The sequence below is a fragment of the Rattus norvegicus genome, chromosome 3, assembly GCF_021556685.1.
Source record: "Rattus norvegicus strain SHRSP/BbbUtx chromosome 3, alternate assembly SHRSP_T2T, whole genome shotgun sequence".
Taxonomy (NCBI): Eukaryota; Metazoa; Chordata; class Mammalia; order Rodentia; family Muridae; genus Rattus; species Rattus norvegicus.
The window spans coordinates 112,144,551-112,164,231 of NC_141536.1; the positions used below are offsets into that span (position 1 = coordinate 112,144,551).

At 43.1% G+C, this 19,681-nt stretch overlaps 1 protein-coding gene across 5 annotated transcripts in view; it reads left to right on the forward strand.

Annotated features, from left to right (window-relative positions):
• Nucleotides 1–19,681, forward strand: part of Slc12a1 (solute carrier family 12 member 1) — a 76,583-nt gene that overhangs the window by 40,716 nt on the left and 16,186 nt on the right. For all 5 annotated transcript variants that reach the window (NR_073053.1, NM_001270617.1, NM_001270618.1 and 2 more), the window contains 4 exon segments: nucleotides 4,595–4,735; nucleotides 7,438–7,544; nucleotides 9,889–9,971; nucleotides 18,359–18,502. Coding sequence is in view for 4 of the 5 variants with exons in the window: in NM_001270617.1 (NP_001257546.1) it covers nucleotides 4,595–4,735; nucleotides 7,438–7,544; nucleotides 9,889–9,971; nucleotides 18,359–18,502 (475 nt within the window). In the remaining variant the exon portion in view is untranslated.

The following is a 19,681-nucleotide window of genomic DNA, read 5'->3' on the forward strand; positions in this document are numbered from 1 at the left end:
GGCACACGTTTGTGTTACTAAAAACTTATCTGTTCTTCAAAGCATCCTCCCAGTTTCTTACTTGACCCACAAGCATGTAAGAGGCAGAAAACAAAGAAATGCTTGTTTCCATTTTTACTGGGAAAATGAGACAGGAAAATCAAATCATGGACTGGGCCGTCCTGACAAGAAAATGCCAATTGGGATGTCGGGGGGCCTCTCGGGGTGCCTCTGCCTAGGCCAGGAGGAGAAAGCCTAGGCAGCCTGACCCCTGAGACACAATCAAAGACCACTAGTTACACTTCCGGTATCCGCCAAGGAATGGGTGTGAGGAAGTTTTGGCCAGAGGCCAGTCCACACTGCAGTGATATGGTAGACTAATTTATTATACGATACCCTGAGAAACACTCAAATGTCTTTTTAAACTTAGCAATCTCCTAGTGCTATGGAAGTTGGTCACACTCTCTTTCCTGTCCATGCTTAGATGACAGTAACCCAAACAATATAACTAAATGCAATTATCCAGTAGGGGGTGGAGAGAGAGCTGCTGTGTGGAGAAGATTGACAGGTTAAGTTATGGCCAACTGTGACTCCAGAGGATTTATTAAAAACTTATCAAGAGCCCTTCTCTCTTATTATCAAGTTTAGTGCCCTGGATTAGTGGATTTCATTTTGGCCAATATAATATAGGAACCGGTTTTGATGGAATAAGCAGTTTGGGGTGTTTTTCTTCTCTAGCAATTTAGAGAAAATTTGGTTTAGCAAGAAATAAAATATCTTCAGGACTGGAGAAATGAATGAGAAATATAAACGGTCATATAATGGCAAGATCTTCCACAGAGATAAGAAACCCTGCTTTTAATTAACCCTTTGAGTCTTTAACTGCAAAAAGGACTGTGCCCTAGAAGAACCTTTCCTGAGAAGCAAGGACCTAAGCATGTAATCTGGTCATTTCACACATGTGTTGGACAACACTTCATTTGTTGTGCTGATGTCTCCATGAAAGGCCCATGAGTCCTACTCCCGGGTGCTCAAATCCTCTTGGGCACAGAAAACAGTTATTGCATCAATTAAAGCCTTCCTGGTTAGTTACTTCCTATAAACTCCTTAGGCTGAAGATGCATTTGTAGATTCAAGGCTCAGTTGTCAATCATCCTTCAGAAAACAGATGGAGAGGAATGCGGGGGGAGGCAGCATACCACTGGAAATTTTTCCCCAACGTATACAGATGATGGTTAAGCCAGCCTTGTGGAAATGTTAAGTGGTGACAATGGAAAAGGAACCGAGATTGTGTTTTCCACTCGAGGAAGCATTTCCCCTGGGCCTTTGAAACTAATAGTGGAGTTCAGAATCACTGTTTTGACATTTACTAGTGTTGATTCCCTTACACACATAATTCAGTCTCTCTGAATAAGAAAACACCTGTTTTAAGGTCATTGTGAGAATTGTACTTGCTTATAAGCACTGTTTTGTGTCTTTCAAATACTGAATGCTGGATTAACTTTCTTTGTTATTATTGATAATGTTGTTGATATGATTATTGTGGGACTATGATAGTTGCTAGTTTCATTCCTGAACTATGTGGTCTTCAATAAAACCCAGATACCCTTAGGTCCAGAGAGTAAATTGCTAGACCCCTATTCACCTAACTCATTCAGCCACAGAAGCACCCCACCCCCCTCTTCCTCCCTCCTCTTGTCTTTTTCTTATTCGGCCTCAAAATTTCAGATGAGGAACACTAAGTTCTTGATGCCAGTGGGTCTCTATCAAGATGTTAATAAAGCCCAGCTGTGGTGACACATGCCTTGAATTCCAGAATCTGGGAGACAGATGCAGACAGATCTCTCTGTGAGTTTGAGGCCAGCCTGATCTACAGAGGGAGTTCCAGAACATCCAAAACTGTTACACAGAGAAATGTTAATAAAATAATAATATGATCAAATAGAGGAAGAATGAAATAATCTATGAATAGGCACTAGGAATCATGGCAAGATGGCTCATGGGCCAAATCAGAAAAAGGGAGAAATTAGCCTTCTGGTAGCTGCCAGACACAGAAGTAATGAACGCAAAGTCATGACCTCTCAATATGAGGAAGAATAAGTTGGTATATAAATGGGCAAATCTCTCGGAGTTTTATTGTTAAGATTGGGGAATTAATTCATGAGTTCATGTTTGGGAAGTTAGTCTCTGTAATATATTAATTGGATGGTAGAATCCATTTTTGTGACATATTTGAATATTGGTAATTATGTTCCAGGATGGCTCCCCTCCTGTTAGTTTTTAACCTTCTTACATTTACATTACAGTCTAGTTTCATATTAATAAGTATGCTACAAGGACATCATAATCCCTTTTAGCAAAAAGAGATTCTGCATGAAATATTTTTATGAGTTCTCAGTATGGCAAATTCAGTCATTAAAATAAATCTCCCTGACACAATTAATGTTTAATCCAGATTTTTGTAATACTAACATTAGACTGTATTTCTTTAAATAAGCACCACTTTCCCCAGGGGCTTACAGTCATTGTAGGGTAGCTCAGAACTCTGATGGTCTACCGTCTTTCTAGCTGTTGGTGTTCTTCTGTCTGATGGTTCTTGTCAACAGTAAATGACCCTCAGTACAATATTCCTTCCTCTTCTTCTAGTGGGCGAAGGCTAGAGTGCCCAAGGAAAGATCGGTAGCTTAAAACGTGCTGATGTTCTGGAGGTTTCCAGCCTTCTGGTTCAATAGCCATCCTGATACCTCTATCTTTTCTGTTGTCATTGAAGGTTCTTGCTTTTTGACTAACACATGACAATCCAATTGTTTTTGTAATATTTGGAACTTCTAAAACATACTGGAGAAAAACTAAAACTGATCCAGAAAACTGGAGAACGTGATCCAATTTAAACAGAATTCTAAAATGGAAGGGTCCCAGATCCCAGTGACTGCTGTATAATAGAAATATAACATGCGCTACATGTATGATTTAAATTTTCTAGTTGCCAATTGAATTGACAAAAGTTAGATCAAATTAATTTTAATAATTTCTCTTGTTTAACTCAAATATGCCCAGAATGTTATTTCCATGTGCAATCAACATAGATGTTATTGATCCTTATTTTACATATATGTGTGTACTAAGGCTCTCTTAATATGAATTCCATTTCAAATGCTGAATAATGACATGTGGATAGGAATTATTATGCTTGGCAGTGATGACCAAGCAATTGCCTCATTTGGAAAATATATTTGTCCTCAGGAGAGGATGCCCGTTGTATCAGGGAGTCAGTCCAGAAGCACAATTAAATCCAGCACTCTGTCTCGAAGTTCAGTTTCACTCCAGATGTCCCAGAGCAAACACAGTGTAGAATTAGCCTGGAGGACTAGTGAGATCATAAACATGCATTTACAATGATAAAAGTCAGGTGTAGGTAGGACCTAGTACTTTTCAAGCTTTGTACTAGATACCTTATTTACTTAAAATAGCCATGCAGGAAATGAGGTGTTTATCCCCATGTCCAGAATAAGATTTCAGATCTGAGAGATAACCCATGAACTCCAGAGTATACCAGAGTCCTTTGTTTCCCATCAAAGACCTTTAAGACTGTCATTTTAAATGCAGTGTGAGGAACCAATAACATCTATGTCACCTGGAAGCTTATTACAAATTCAGATACTTAAGTCCTACTCCACACCCTCTAGGGGTCATTCACTCCAGGTTCTCAAGATCTCAAGGGACTTGTATGAAATCTAAGACATCCAAACAAAATACAACTCTCTCTATGGACTGAAGAAAGTAGGTGCTTCATCTGCCCTACCAGACATAAAGGCAATAACTAGAAATACATTTTGAACTGAATAAAAACATGAGAAGAAAAGAGCTACCTTGGACCTTTGTGGGAGAAGAGTTGCTAGGTAAACGCTGGGTCTCCAGAGTTAAACCTGGAGACTATCAGGTGCCTTAACATCACCACGCTGTCCTCCCTTTCTCTTAGCTTCTCTCACTAACCTTATGCCATAAACACATGATCTTTTGTTCCCACCAAATTCACTGAATGAGAAAGAAACATTAACTTACCCAACCATAAACGTATCAAGTCAAAGGAAGAGTGGTATGAGGGAATTCTTAGCGATCCAAAAGCAGTGCTTAGGCACTTACAAAACTGTCAGGATCTGTGGCCTGGGGCAGAATTTGCAGTCTAGAATGCTCTGGGTCCCAGGAGCTCTGTCTGTTTTTTGAAACTGGGATCTAGCTGAGACTTCTTTGAGGTTTGTAAACAGGGCTCTCACTGTTGAATCGCAGGTTGATTGTGACTTTATCCTGAGCCTCTTTGATCCTGTCCCATATTTCCCTGTGTGCTATCACACCCTTGCCTTTTCTTTCCATTCTGCACAAGGCAGTTATTTAATGGATGTTGATGACCCTGGACACTTGGGGGTGAAAGCGACTCATGTGAACAGTACAGGTCCTCTCCCAAAACAAAGTCCTGGGCAAACCTCATTCAAGGGGGTGCTTTCACCTCTGTCCCATCTCCTAATCTAACGAGGCTCGTTTACTATTTGTCACCTGGTAACAAGAGTGCGATGTATAACGGTGGGGCTTCTAACCAATATTTCATTGTGTCCTACAGGGACCTCGCAAGTTGTGTGTTAAAGAGATGAACAGTGGCATGGCTAAAAAGCAGGCCTGGCTGATGAAGAACAAAATCAAGGCTTTTTATGCTGCGGTGGCGGCAGACTGCTTCAGGGACGGTGTGCGGAGTCTCCTTCAGGTAAGGCGGGGAATGAGCACAGAGGTGGAAGACAGCATCCCGGTAGACGAAGCGCCTAGAACCAATGGCTCTATAGAGTTAGGCCACTCACAAGGAAGTGTAAGAGATCAAGGCAGATGGTTGGAGATGGGGTTGGGGGGAACTAGAATGAAGGCTGAGGTGCTGTTACAGTAAGCAGCAATGATCCACTGGAAACAGAAAATCAGTTTTCCTTTGGCCAGCATCACTCTGTCCCCACACTCACTGAAATGTTCTGGTGGCTGAGAACTTTCGAATCCTATTAAAACATCAAACTCATGCATCTTGTACAGCAGGTAGCTATGGTCCACTTGGCACCTTTTCCTCTTTTTTTCTTTTGCAAATGATGGGTAGGCAGCTGCTAGACTCCACTAATAAATGCATGTGGACCAGGGTGGAAAATCTCGCCAGCCTCGGGGATTATTTCCAGAACATTAAATAAATGTGCTCGTCTCTACGCTACATGCTGCAGCCTGCAGTCTTCTATCCCTCCTCTGTTCTTTCCTTTGCCCTTCTCTCTTCTACTTCTGTGGTAACTGCACAAGATTGTTCTTCAGTTCTCACCTCTGTCATCTGAAGGGGGAAAAAAAATCTTTAAAGCAATTCAAGAGACTCTCTGAACGCAGCATCTGTGTATTTCAAAAATATTTACCCAATGGCCCCAAGGATGTTAAACGACATAGAGGGAAGCAGTAAGTGGTCATCCGGGAGGCTAATAGACACTCAGGATAAATTGGCTGTGAACTTGCCACACGCCAACCTCTTTACAGCACTGACTCGGCCGATCAGCCTCTGCGGTCACAGCTTCTTTCTGGGAGTTCTCTAACAATAACCTGGCTGGCAAGATATGTCCATTCAGGTACCAGTGGCTTGACTGTTCTGGAGACAACCAACCACTTCCTCCCTGGGTCTGAAGCCTATTCTATAGAGGGGAACTCATGCCTGTTAATACAAACCTGGTCAAGAGCCTGGAGCTAAAAAGGCCATAGACCCCAAAGGAGAGACCGCTCTTCCTGTTTCACTAAGATGACATAATGTTTATATCCATAGATTAGTGCTGGTCCCAGCCTTCATCAGGGAAGCTTCTTTCTGTAATAGGTGTTAGCGACTCACCACTAGTTAAAGTACGAAGAATGAATCTCTGTGGGGTGCTGGTCCCTAGCAAGGTTGTCACCCCCTCCAAGGATCATGAACATCACAGGAAGGGGGGATAGAGAGTGGAAGGCTCAGGGGCCGAGGTCTGGGCTGCTGCACACAGTGCCTTCTGGACATGATGTGGGCATCACACCCATGAACTCACTGCCACTGTGGTTACCTGCACAGGACCTGTATGAAATCTGACCTGTAACCATTTCGTTGTGTATGGGCTTACACAATGGGCTTACAGAAGGACTATGGACAATTTACAGGTGCCAGAGGAGGGAGGCCATTTTCTTCAGTGGTGTGTTCACCTAAAAGTTGGCCGTGTCCAGTTAGCAGCCTCACATATATTTATGCTCATGCGAGTGACCACATTTTAAACTCAGTGGGCTATGACAATGGCCACCGAAACTGGTAGGGGCCAGTTAGGGAAAAGGCTTTAGCAGGGGGATAACAATACCTAGAATTCAGCATAAACATGAGTAAATTTGACAAAGAATTTTTAAGATAGTAAAATAGTCATGAAAATGCAAGTAAAGAAGTATACAAATAAATATAAAAAAATGTAGATTCACAGAAAGCAAATGCCAGATGTACGGAAGGGCAAGCTCATGTTAGCAATCCTTGATTTTTCCCATGTCCTCCTTCTGCTCATGACTGCATCCCCTAGAATGGCTGGTCCTGGTCATTTCTTTAGTATATTGATGACCTAGGTGACCTCTCTTCATGCTCAGCTCTCCTTATTTTTCAATATCTAATTTCACTTGAAGATTCGGAATAAATGCCACCTCTCCATAAAGCTGTGAGCCATCAGCTGGAGCACAAGGCTCCCTTGGTGCTGCCACAAGACTGTTGTATCTATTCATGGGTTACAATTGCTTATGTATCTCTTGTCTCCTCCACACTATTCTAAACTCCTACCACCGGTGCCTCAACCATCACTTTGCAATTAAGACAGGCTCAATAATATTGCCACATTAAATGCGATTAACTGGAAGTCATATCTTGTCGTCTAAAGATGACTGAAGTTTCTGATAGGAAATTGAACAGCTAAGGACACAGCCACGCAAAAGCATTTTGTTTCTGACGTGCAGCTCAGTCATTCCTCAGCAAATAATATGAGAAAGTTTTCAGTGGTCCTCGTGTATGGAGGTGGATTTTATTGTGGACATCACTGTGGACATCACAGGTGGAAATGGGATGTGAACTACTGCTATAACATGCCCGTCGACAGTTAAGCCAGCCCTTGCTTGACTTTAAATTATTGAACCATTTTAATGAGTGTGTCAGAAGTAATGCAAATGACTGCTAATTTAGCAAGGCTACATTCCTGTCATTGGAAATACATTTATGACTGAGATGATTTAAAGCTGATCTTCCTATTTTATGCTTGGGTACGGGCATGAAGGACGTGCATTAAGATGTAATCTAATCTTCAGACTCTTCAGAACATTACTCCAGCGCTCTTTGACATCGTTCGTCATTTGCCTTAGTATTTTGCCGGCCTGGTAAGGATGGCTCATGTGTTTATGTCCTCTGTTTAGGCCTCAGGCCTGGGGAGAATGAAGCCAAACACTCTAGTGATTGGATACAAAAAGAACTGGAGGAAAGCTCCCTTGTCTGAGCTTGAGAATTACGTGGGAATCATACAGTAAGTGATGGCTTTGGGGACGAGCATTTGTTTGTAATGCGCTAACCAGGGCTGCATACAATCTGCACACACAAAGGTCCCTTGCATCAGATCCAGTTGCCAGAGAACACATTCTTCTGACCCTGGACATGCTTTACCAAAGGAGGAGAAAACCCCACACCACCAGTACAAACTGGAAGGCGATGGAATAGCAGAGGAGCCGGGGTAAGGTGATCCTGGAGTCAAGGAAGAGCAAGTGTGTAAGGTTCTGAGCTAAACGTTCTGTTTACTAGATTAAAGAACATGTAGAGGGGATGGGAATTTTCTTTGATGGCATTTTGTATCTGGGTTTGGCTATTTTGCCAACAAACAAGGTGGAGAAAGAAATCTAAGCAAATTTCAGACTGCACACATCCTCAGGGTCCAGTAATTGATGCAGCATCCCTGCGGTCAGCCTCCCCACCATCTCAAACACCCAATTCAAAGGGCCAAGATGACTGAGCCTAGTCACATCAAACCGAGGAAGCCTCTGGCTCTTACAACACACTAACAATTGGTCTTCTTGGTAGTAAAATTCAATGTTAACTAAGGTGACCCATGTTTGCACTAGTACAAAACTGAATAATTCTAGCACAAAAGAGAAGACAGGAGGAAGGCAACCACACATCTGCTCTGTGTTCCCTTTCCTGGTATATTGTGTTGCTTCAAGTAAGATACACTATTATTGCTAATACTGGGCTGTGCTACAACTGAATATTGTCTTACTGTTCTCCTTTGAATATAGGGTTTGTATTGTCTGTACCACTCTTAAGTATGGTTTCTTTTACTTAGAATCTGTCTTGGTTTTTGATGGTATTTAAAACAACAAAGTTTTATCCTACAGTTTGATGAGTTAGAACTCTAAGAGTTATCTTACCGTGCCTGAATCAAAGTGGACCAGGCTAAATTGTCCATAAAAGGCTCTAGCACAATGTCCTACCTTGTCTTTCTAGTCCTAAAAGCTTCCCGCTAGTGGATGTGGCTGGTGGCACTTTTTCCTCCATCTCCAATCCAGCAATGGGCACATTGGATCAACATCTTCTGTCTCTCAACTTCATTTTCAAAAACACCTTTGTCACTCTATCTGGCCCAGGCAGCTATTGCAAGATACTCTCCTTACCTCAAAGCTCTTGACCTTTTGCCTTGTGAGGAAATATAGTCATAGGTTTTAGGAATTATGATGCCCTTTAAAGCCATCGATCTGCCCTATCTTATGTAAAACCAATGGTCTAGTGTTTCATAATCAAATTTAAATAGAAATAAGTTTTGCTTTTGTAGACTTATGAGTTATGTTTCACCTCTTTTATTAAGTGGAGATAATTTATGTTTTGAATTTTGAGTGAATATTTATGTTACACTGAACTTCTTCATATCAGTCCCTGAAAGTTCAGGTTGAATTCTTATTGGAAGCTTGTTGCCTATGGTGACCAATCACAGACGACAATGATGCTCTGGAGGGTGGCCTGACTGTGGGGGCTCTGGGTTTGAGTTCTGTTGATGCATGAACAAGGGAACTTCCAGAAGCAAATGTTTAGTAACACAAATAAGCAATGGGCCTGCTTTCAGATGTACAACATGTACTACAGGAGATGAGATAGACCAAACAGCTTTCCCTTCTCTTCTGCATCCTTTAATCCCTTTAGGCTGGTGCAGAGAAGGCATCAGAGCCATCTGTCAGTTTGTAGGGTTTCCAGAGGGAAGCATTGCTCCTAAGGGCCTGTGCAGGGTCCATGACAAAAGTTCCTTGGAAACACTAGAAACATTTTATTTGTTTGTTGACAGGGCTTCAGTTACATAGGCCTGGCTGTCCTGGAAGTCACTATGCAGACTAGGCCAGCCATAACTCAGAAAACTGTCTGCCCCTGCTTTCTGACTGTTGTACTAGAGACAATTTAGGCCATGAGCTTGGTGTCAGACATCACTGAAGATGTCTTCCCAGTGGCAGAGAGGAGATGGCAATAATCAAAAGATTTTGCAATCTATAAATGTTCCATTCTAAATATATCAGATTGTTTTGATCACTTAATAACAGATTAATTATTTAAAAATATGTAGAGATCTCTTAACGAAAATATCTAGCTGGTGGGAACTATTTGAACAAATCAGCTTCAGAGTGAATAATTTACCTCTACATAGAATTTACTTTTTAAAGGCACAAAGGAAGAAAACACAAAACAAAACAAAAGACACTGGCTCTCAGCTGTAGTCTAAAGTGAATTTTAATAGCCTCATGATATCAAATTCCTAGAGTCCAGTTTAATGTTTACCCCAAGTGTGAGGGTTAAAGAAAACACTGGCCACACTCCAATGTTGCTTCCTCTTTCAGTGACGCCTTTGACTTTGAGATTGGTGTAGTCATAGTCAGAATCAGCCAAGGGTTTGACATCTCTCCAGTTCTCCAGGTACAAGGTAAGTATTTCCTCATCTACTCAGCAGATGGTGAATTGTTTTAGGTGGCTGGATCAGAACAGCGCTCAGTGTAAATAAAGTGATTATTTAAAGTGTGCACTCCATTCATGCTTCCTGATGGCTAACACACGTGGCCCTTGCCTTGGTAAGCAGAGATGTAGACTAACTCTGGGTAGTTAATGGTTTTCCTTATTGCAAGACCACCTTGCCAGCATGAAGGTAAATAAACACCTTCAGGAAAGCAGCCAAATTAATCTTTGCAAACTGTTTCCCAGGGCACAGCATGTGTTTGCTTTTAGGTGACCAAGAACTGGTTTGTAGTTGACTAGGAATGAGTGAAATGAATCTCAGTGTGTCGCGCCTGCGAATCACTAATCTAAGGCAGAAAGACTCATTCTGGCCCGCAACTGTTTCTTCTCTATAGATAATTTGGTAGAGTTGTTTAGTCTTAGAATTTAAACATCTCCTCTTGGTATATGAGGAAAGGAGAGCATGTAAGAGGAATTTCTGAAAGGTTAGGAGAGAACAGGAATACACCTCTTCAACTGAACTTCTTAATGGAATCTTCTAATGATGTTGAGATGAGGGGATACCTTGGGATGCCTGTTGTATGACCCACAGAGTGCAGGTGAAGATGTTAGTGATGATGATAGTGGTGGTGGTGATGATGATGAAGATGATGTGATGGTGGTGGTGATAAATAATCCTGGTCTCCACACTTAAGAATCTGGCACTGTAGTGGGGAAATGGACATTACTGCGATCATTATGTATGAATGAGAAATTGTGGAAAAGAAGGGTCATCTAATCTCATAGAGGCTTCCTCGAAGAAATATGGTTTGAAGTTTTGGGGATGAGTCTGAGTTAGGTAAGCAGTGTGTAGAGGGACAGAAGCATAGTAAGACTTGGGTGGGAACAAGCATCTCTTGCCCAAAGGTGAACGTGAGGGAAGGTTGAGATGAGAAATGGGAAGGGGTGGGTACATGTGTAGCCAGAGCAGATCACCAAAGGAGAAAGTATGAGGCAGGGACTGACTATCAAGGGCTTCCCAAGCTTCTTCTACCATACCGAAAAGGGCTGATCAGAGTTGGTCACCAATGAAAACCATCAGAGGAAGGTATAATGGTCAAACATGGGTTATAAAGTTCATACTATTTCAGTCATTTGGGGCATGACTCAGAGGCCTAGAATGCAGAAAGGAATCTCATTTTCTCTCATATGTGAAATCTGGATTTAAATATATACACATATGCATACATATATGTGACATGGAAGCAGAAGCGGGTATATTTGGAGGTAGAAAGGGGAGCAGTAACAGTAGGCAGGGTCAGATAGCAGAGAGTAGTCAGGGGGACAAATATGAGCAAGACACAATGATATGTATGTCTGAAAATGTCAAAACCCACAAAATAGTAAGCTAAGAAAAGGGAAAAGACTATGAAGACATATCCTTTTTAAAAGAAGATATCTATAATAGTGGAAGCAAGGAGAGATAACAGCCCAAACCTGGAAAGCTTCTTCAGGGATGAAGAGAAAAACCAAACTGGAGAAGTGTCTTGGAAGCATAAAGAACAGCATTGGAAGTTGAGGGAACATACAGGACAGGGGACGGGGAGCTGTGAATTTAAAACTGCCTTGGTTGGTTAAATGCCAGGGCTAGCAAAGGAGATGGGAAGTGCAAGAAAAGATTTAAACAGGAGGGGCTTAGGTCTCAACTCAAAGGTGGTAGGAAATCCCGCTGGGGTCTTCATTAGGTAGTGAATACTCCCAATCTACCTACGTCTGAGATCCCAATTTCGATGTTGTTGGCTAAACTGTGCCCCACTAACGACCAAACTGATAGCCCAGTACCTCAGGACAGAAGTGTCTGCAGAGATTGTCTTTAACAGCATAATTAAGATAAAATAGGGTCACACTGATACACCACAGTTCAACTTTCCTAGTGCCTTATAGAAAGAGGTGGTTCCACGGTCGTCCCTAGGAAATGAAGGAAGAAAACCATTATGGGTAAGGTAGAAATGGAAACCACAGCAATGGAGACAGAGCCCGAGAGAGAAGCTGGGAGGGAGGTAGAAAGGGAAAGGGACCGGGTGATGGGTTCAGAAGAGCCATGAGAATAATCAGCACGGTCAGAGACAGCAGTCAAGGCCAGTTACAGTGAATGAAATATACTGGACACAGCGTATGCAATTGTGGTGAAAGAGATTTCTCTAGAACTATAGTGTTGAGATCCCTGTGCAGATCTTGCTTAGGCAGCCATGTTGTTGAGGTGTCATTGAAAAAACCTCCCTGTTATGTCTAGGAGACACACTCTCCTGCAGCAGATGTCCTGGTCCTCTGGCTCTCACGGTCATTATGGTACCTCTTCCATGACATTCCCTGAGCCTTAGATGCACGAGCTGTGTTGTAGATGTACCAGCTGGGGCTGGGCAACCCGCGGTCAGTTCTTCTTGGTCAGGTGTGGTTTCTGTAAGTCTCCCCATCTACTGGAAAGAGAAGTTTCTTGGATGAGGAATGAAGACTACACTTAAGGGCCTGAGTATAAGCCCTTAGAATTCAGTTAAGAATTATGCTGCTTTAGTAAAGTGGCAGTAGTATGTTCTCCTCTAAGATCCATGGCTTTACTAGTCCTGGGTAGTTGGCTAGGTTTCCAGTACCAGGCATGATCTCCCTCTCGTTGAGTGGGCTTTAAGTTCAACAAGAGAGCTGTTGGTTACTGCCAAGGTATGTGTACCACTAGTACATCTTACCATGCTGGTCATTGTTGTAGTTCATGGGCATCAGCTCGGTAAGGCTATTCACTGCTTCCCTCCTGTGGAAGCTTCCATAGTACCTTCTGGTACTATAAAAGCTAGTCCTCATGGAGAAGACTCCCTGGTCAGACCCACCTTGTATCCTCCAAATCCTGTGTCCTATGTACTTTGATTTTTTTTCTGGCTTTGCTACTGCTGTGTTTCCTATCTTAAAACGAGAAAGGTAAACATTACAACTTGCATTTAGATTATGCATTTGCTTCATGTATTTTGTTCGTCTCTTCACGCTGATATATGTGACGGAGCTGGGACATGACCTCTACTACCCCTCACTGCTCCAGGCACCAGAATGAATATGTGGTGTTTCTCAGAGAAGCCCGAACTATGGCTCCTTTAAATTTCCCAAAGTAGTATCTAGATCGGCTTGGATGTTCACGTTATTTCTGCTTCTTAACCAAGAGAGAGAAAATAACAGTTAGATGCTAATAAAATAATTGTAAATACCAACTGTCTAGGTGAACGGAAATGCAATGTTGCACAAATCCATGGAGAACATGCGAGATAAAAACAAACAAACATAATGACGGAAATTATCTTGATGTCACGGCACCGCTCTTTGTTATGACGCTTCAGTAATTTATGGCACAAGCCTCGTGGTAGATTTTGGATTAGAAGAAACAAACTTGCAGTTCATTATATTACACTGTAATATAGGGCTTAATAAGAACCTGATAAATCTTCAGTATAGCATTATGGTATGTTAATGATTATCATCATAGCTCTCTCAGCATGGGTACCGCAGCGTCATCGCAGACTATAATTTCAGGGAAACATTAGCAATGCAGAGCCCATATACTACAGTTAATAAAGCAGTGAGTAGAAATCAGCTTTCTAGGTAATTTGCCAGCTAATGGCAGCCGTCTCTATACTGTGTCACAGACTCATATGACAATAACTTTTTGTACAAATAAGATTGATGCCCATAACATTATAACTTGTTCACTGCGGCAAGTCACCCGGTACTGATGACTAATACTTCTTCTTAATAAATTAATTTATTGCCTGACAACAGACCAAAAAAAATATGTGGCATTTCATATTTTTCACATCCCAGAGGTATTTAGCAAGTTCGCCAATTACAACAAAGACTCCAGATTGCACTGGTAGTAAACGAAGTGATAGAGTGTGGCTCGCAATTGAGTACCCTGTGTAAGTACCGGACGATTTATGACCCACTCAGAGCACGGTGATACTGCTGTGTCTGATCGAGTGGCTTAGCAAAATAAAGACAGATGGCCAAGCAGTAAATAATTGCTCGATTGGAAGGCCAGGCCGCAGGACTGCTTCAACCCAGCCAGGCTCCACCTGGGGTTCGGCGACTGATCCACCTAAGCGTGTGCGGCTTCAAGTTGATCGACCAAGGAAAGAGTTATAATTTAATAATGGATAAAGGGGAAAGAGGCCGTACGATGGGAGGGAATAGCACTATCCTCTGGCTTTCTCTGCTCCTCCTTCTGCTGTCCTTAAGATTCAAAGCAGATGGTGACTTATAAGCCCCTAAATGACATCTTTTTAAAAAATGACACAGTAGAACGCACGAGGCAATTTTGACAACTAAATTCAATACAGTTTCTCTAATCGGTGACCATGTGGCCGGTTTATGAAGCACTTGGGAACACAGTCACTGCTATTCAAAGCAGTTTGGGTATACGTCTCACTAGAGTTGTTTGGGTGTGCGCAGGAAGAAAGTTATTCAACTGACAACCTAAAGGTCATTTACTCCCTCCACTATAGTCTTGGGATTCTCTCTCAAAATCTATAAAAGCAAAGGGCAGGCAGATATCATGATTGAGTCACTGAAAAAGAGAAAAGAACAGCAGTTCTCAGTCTGTGGGCCTTGACCCTGTGGGGGGTCAAATGACCTTTTCATAGGGGGCCCCTAAGAACATCAGAAAACAGCTATTTACATTATGATTCATAGCAGTAGCAAAATTACAGTTATGAAGGAGCAGTAAAAATAATTTCATGGTTGGGGGTCACTACAAAGTGAGGACCTGTATTAAAGGGTCCGGGCATCAGGAAGGTTGAGGACCACTGGTAATGGGCTTACACAGGGTGTGGTGACACATTCCTAATCCCAGCACTAACAACGCTGAAGTAAGAAGATCAGGAATTGAATGAGAGCTAGCCTAGGCTAGGGGGTGAGATTGAGGCTAGCTGAGTCTCCAAAATCTCAAAGGCAGTGGTGGCAGACTCTAAGGTTAGAATTGGACCCAGAAGACATGTCGCTAGCTACATGACCTTGGACGAATCACCTGAACTGTCTACGTCCACGTGTCCTTTATAACGAAATGAGAACTAAAACCCAGCTGTCCCTACGCACCAGCATCTGCAGCAAAAGCTTCCTAAATACTGTAATTCCTAAATATTCAAAGTTGTAGCTGAACACAGGAACGTGGACCTGCAGTCCCAGCACTTGGGGTGAAGAGGCAGAGGTTAAAGACAGCCTCTGCCACACGAAGACTTCTAGACTACAGAAGAGAACCCTGTCTCAAAAAACAACAACAACAACAGCAACAACAACAACAGCAACAACAACAACAGCAACAACAAGAAGGCAGGAGTGGTGGTGGTGGTGGCGATGGCTGTGCAATGAGGAAGCTTTAATGTCGCCCTCCTGGCTCCCATGAGTCCCCTCCTCCTTTGTGACTAATGGCTATTTTTTGCAACACAACTGGCCAGTATCCCTCTTAAATGTTTTAGCGAACATTTGAGTCTACTGTTCTTCCCGCTCCTCGTTTCCACTGCAGACAGAGGTGTGCAGTACGTCAGATATAATTTAAAAACCAGACCATCAAGGCCACCTCTGTGTCACACTGCAGTGTGAGGAGTCGCACCGGCTGGAGGACCTCTGTCTCCCACAAAGTGAACAACGAGGGATCACCTCTGAGGAAAGCTCAATAGAGATGGCTCCACGGTGCAGCCCCGACGCCCAAGATGGCTAAGCAAGCTGAGTCGAACCTTCAGAATGGACTTTGCTGTCCTGTCTGCTCTACAAGGGAACCAAGGAGTCCAAAGCGTAGGAGCAGACTTCGCTCTGCCTCCTCCTGGGTCTGGGGTTCTGCAGTTTGCTTGTCCTGGAACAAAGCTCGTGAGTAACTCAGATAGCAAACTCCTTTTCAAAAGAGGATGTGACCATCCTTGCCCAAGCAGAGCACTAGTTGGGGTGCACGGTTAGCACTAAAGACAGGGTGTGCTGGAGCCATCAGAGGAAGAAAAAGGTGGGGGGAGCCTCTCCTCTGCACTGCCTTTATAGCTGCCTCCAAGAAATTAACAGCTAAACTCCTGGAAGAGAATGTCTCCCCCGCTGGAACACTGAGAGGCCTCCCATACTACCCAGATCATCAGAGCTCTCCCTCAGATGACATGTTCCAGAAGCATCACTGGGGGTGTGGCTTGGCATCCTGTGCCTGCAAATGTTTTAGTTTGTCCGATGAAGAGACTGGCAGTTAATGGAAACAACTCTTCAGTAATCTTAACAAGAAGAGCTTCATGCTGGGAAACACGTAGACTGGCCATCAAACGAACCTCTTTGGACTCAGGTCCTGACCTTGCTCTCCGATAGTCACACATGTTATTTAACCTCTTTGAACTCTGTTTTCTTCATGTGCGAAGCAAAGAGAATAATTGCAGCCATTTCCAAGCTGTTTGGAAAAGAATAAACCGTAGTGCCCAGAGAGTGCAGTAAGCGGTGTTAAAGCAATGCTCAGTTTGCTTCTCATGAGAAGTCCTATTTCCAGAGGAAGAGAAAGACGCTGCCTGACGAGCCCATCATTTCTCTGTTCTTCCTGAAGCTCCAGGGCAGACTGTTGTTTATTCGTCTTATGAAGCTCACAGGCAGGAAAAGGGAAGTGTTCTGCGCAGTTTCAGTACACGGGAGGCCTGAGACGGAGAAGGAGTGAATGACTGAAGCCACAGAAAGTCAGCTGCTGAGCTCTTCTGGGTTGTGGCCCAGCCCACCATGTAGTGTCCTCACCTTTTAAAGTCAGGGTAAGCCTGACCTGCCCTGACTCTAACACCATCAGCTGCATTCCCCAGCCTTCTTATGGCTGCTCATCTTGAGAACCTTTGAACCTTTGGGGAGATCGCATGGGTGACTTGACTCTAAATCTCATGCTACTGGCAAAAGATTAATTGCTAAAACCTGGAGAGGGGCCAGGTGGTTTGGAGTAGCTGGCTGCTGTGTGGGCTCTGACAGACTTAATGTGAAATTGTCCCTTCACGGAGAGCTAAGGCAATGGTTCTGAGGGCTGACATTTACTGAGGCCCTAGCAGGGTTTTGTAACACAGAATCTACATTTTCTGCCCTCTCCTCGGGGCAAGGCTTACTTCTCAAGGCTGGATTCTCAGCAGGCAATGAGATAGGAGATCTGACAGAAGTTGAAGATACTTGTTAGCCCAGCAGTGTTATGTGACTGTTTATTAACTCTCACGCTAAGGTCAAGGAGAGATTATATATTATATTATGGTATAGGGAGGGATGGATACGAGAGAGACAAAGAAAGAGACAGAGGCAGAGAGACAGAGAAAGAGGTAGGAGAGAGAGAGAGAGAGAGAGAGAGAGAGAGAGAGAGAGAGAGATCAACTAGGAACTTTCCAACACAATCAAAATTCAGAAAAGCTAAAAGGTAGCCAGATACAATACAACATCAAAGCCTGGAGAGTGGTCCTGGACCTTTCTGGAGGAAATTTTGCACAGACCCTTGGTTCTTGCGCCGTGAATGACTTTCAGCCACCCGATCTCTGGCATTCTCTCAGCTTTCTTCGTTCTTTGGCTTTGGGTGCCCACTCCATTGGGTTTTGTTTGTTTTGGTTTTGGTTTTGGTTTTTCTACTTAGGAGATATAATCAGTGCCTGATATTTTGTTCACTGCAGTTTATATTCAGAGATTAGAGAAGTTTATTATAAAATCTGACTATCCTTTTGTAATTTGCTCCCCATTCCCTTTAGGCCTTTTGGGACAGTCTTGCAGTAGCCTGGGGCTGGCATTAAATTTATTCGTGTAGCCAAGGAAGACCTTGAAATTCTGGACCACCTCCCAAGTGCTGGGATTACATGTGTGCACCCACATGCAGTACCCTTCTGTGATTCTTGCTCTTAGTTTCATGTTTTCGATTCATAGGCCTTGCTATGTGCAGACAGCTGCCTAGCATGGGTGACCAGCATACGTGCCCAGTATACGTGCCCAGCATACTCCTGCAATATTGTTACTTCTGCTTTTTGAAAACCTTACCTGATAACTCGACCCTTAAGTCAGTGGTCTAACAGTGACATCATCTCACTAGATGGCTTTTCTGGGTAGTGATATAAAGGTCTAAATAAGAAGTAGCCTTTCTTGCCCTCACAAATAAAAACAACATGGGGCTGTTTTTCTGAGCCAGCTGTTGCTGCTTCCCGAATGCAACTTACTGAACACATTACTTTTTAATGATTGGGACAGAAAATTAGCAAACCATGTGCAAATTTGCATGCGTCTTATCGTGTAATTATACGAACTGCTAGATTATTTATAAGATTGTTCCCAGAAACTTTGTTCCTCCGAGTGAAAGTTGCTGACTGTGTCTACTCTCTTCAGATGAACTGGAGAAACTGGAACAGGAGAGACTGGCTCTGGAGGCCGCAATCAAAGACAACGACTGTGAGGAGGGCAAGGGGGGCATCCGAGGCTTGTTTAAGAAGGCCGGCAAACTGAACATTACCAAGCCGGCCCCTAAAAAAGGTGAGCACTTCTAAATCTTAAGAACATGACTTCAAGATGAGCGCAGAGCTGGACATCACAAAGGGACAGAAAAAGCATCTAAGTCACTGAGCAGGCACCAAAAATCTCTCTTTCAGGAAAGCAGCATCACAAAGCACTTTATGCCTCCTTGCTGTTAAATATATATATATATATATATATATATATATATATATATATTTTTTTTTTTTTTAAGTAATAGGGAATTACCTAGTGCTTACACAGACTGGCTGCCCCAGAATGTCTGCTGAGATGGAAAAATGGAAAATTTAAAACCAGTGATGCCCACCCACTTATCTATACAATCCTTACCATGCAGAAGTATCCGGGGCATACGGTGAGTTAGTGAGTGAGGCAAAGGGGATACAGCTAGAAACATGCCTGTCACTAATCAGAATGAGAGACCATGAGCTCCCTCCGCTCACACGGATTACCGCCTATAGTGTTAGTTTAGTTGTAAGCTTATCTCTGCATGTCTGGAAAACATCCAGAGGACAGAGGATCAAAAATGAGAGAATTTGTTTAAGTTATAGAAACAGGAGATTTGTTTATCTGCTTACTTTTGAAAATCTCCTTTCCCAATCAAGAGTAAGTTGGATTTTAACCAGGTCCACAGTGACCTCTGCTGGTAGAAAATCAGAATGCGCACAGCCCACCAGAGACTGTCACACACTGGTGTGAGATTGCAGGCTGGTTCACTGTCAACCCAGGGGCAGGACCCAAACTGAAGCTTTGTTGGCTCCTAGCCTAGAGTGGCAACAGCTCTAAATGGCCACTTCCTGACCTGTAAATAGTCCAATTCCATTGGCTTGTGCTGGCATGTGTAGCCCAAGGTTGAAATTTCACCTGTAATATAAGGACGATGCAAACACAACCCGTATCCCACGCACTGTGGGAAGCCTTATTTTTCCCAACAAGTTTTTAGAAATTATTTGTTTTTAATTTATGTGTATGTGCCTGTATATGTGTGAATGTCAGAAGAGGATACCAGGTGTCCCGGGGTTGGCCTGTCAGGAGTTTCTAAGCTACCTGACATGGGTACGTGGCTGTGGGGACCTGACCTTCTGATCTTTGGAAAGCAGCACTCTTAAACACTGAGCCATCTCCACAGCTCCTCCTCACATACTTTAAAACGTCACTTCCCTCCACAAACGGTGGAAC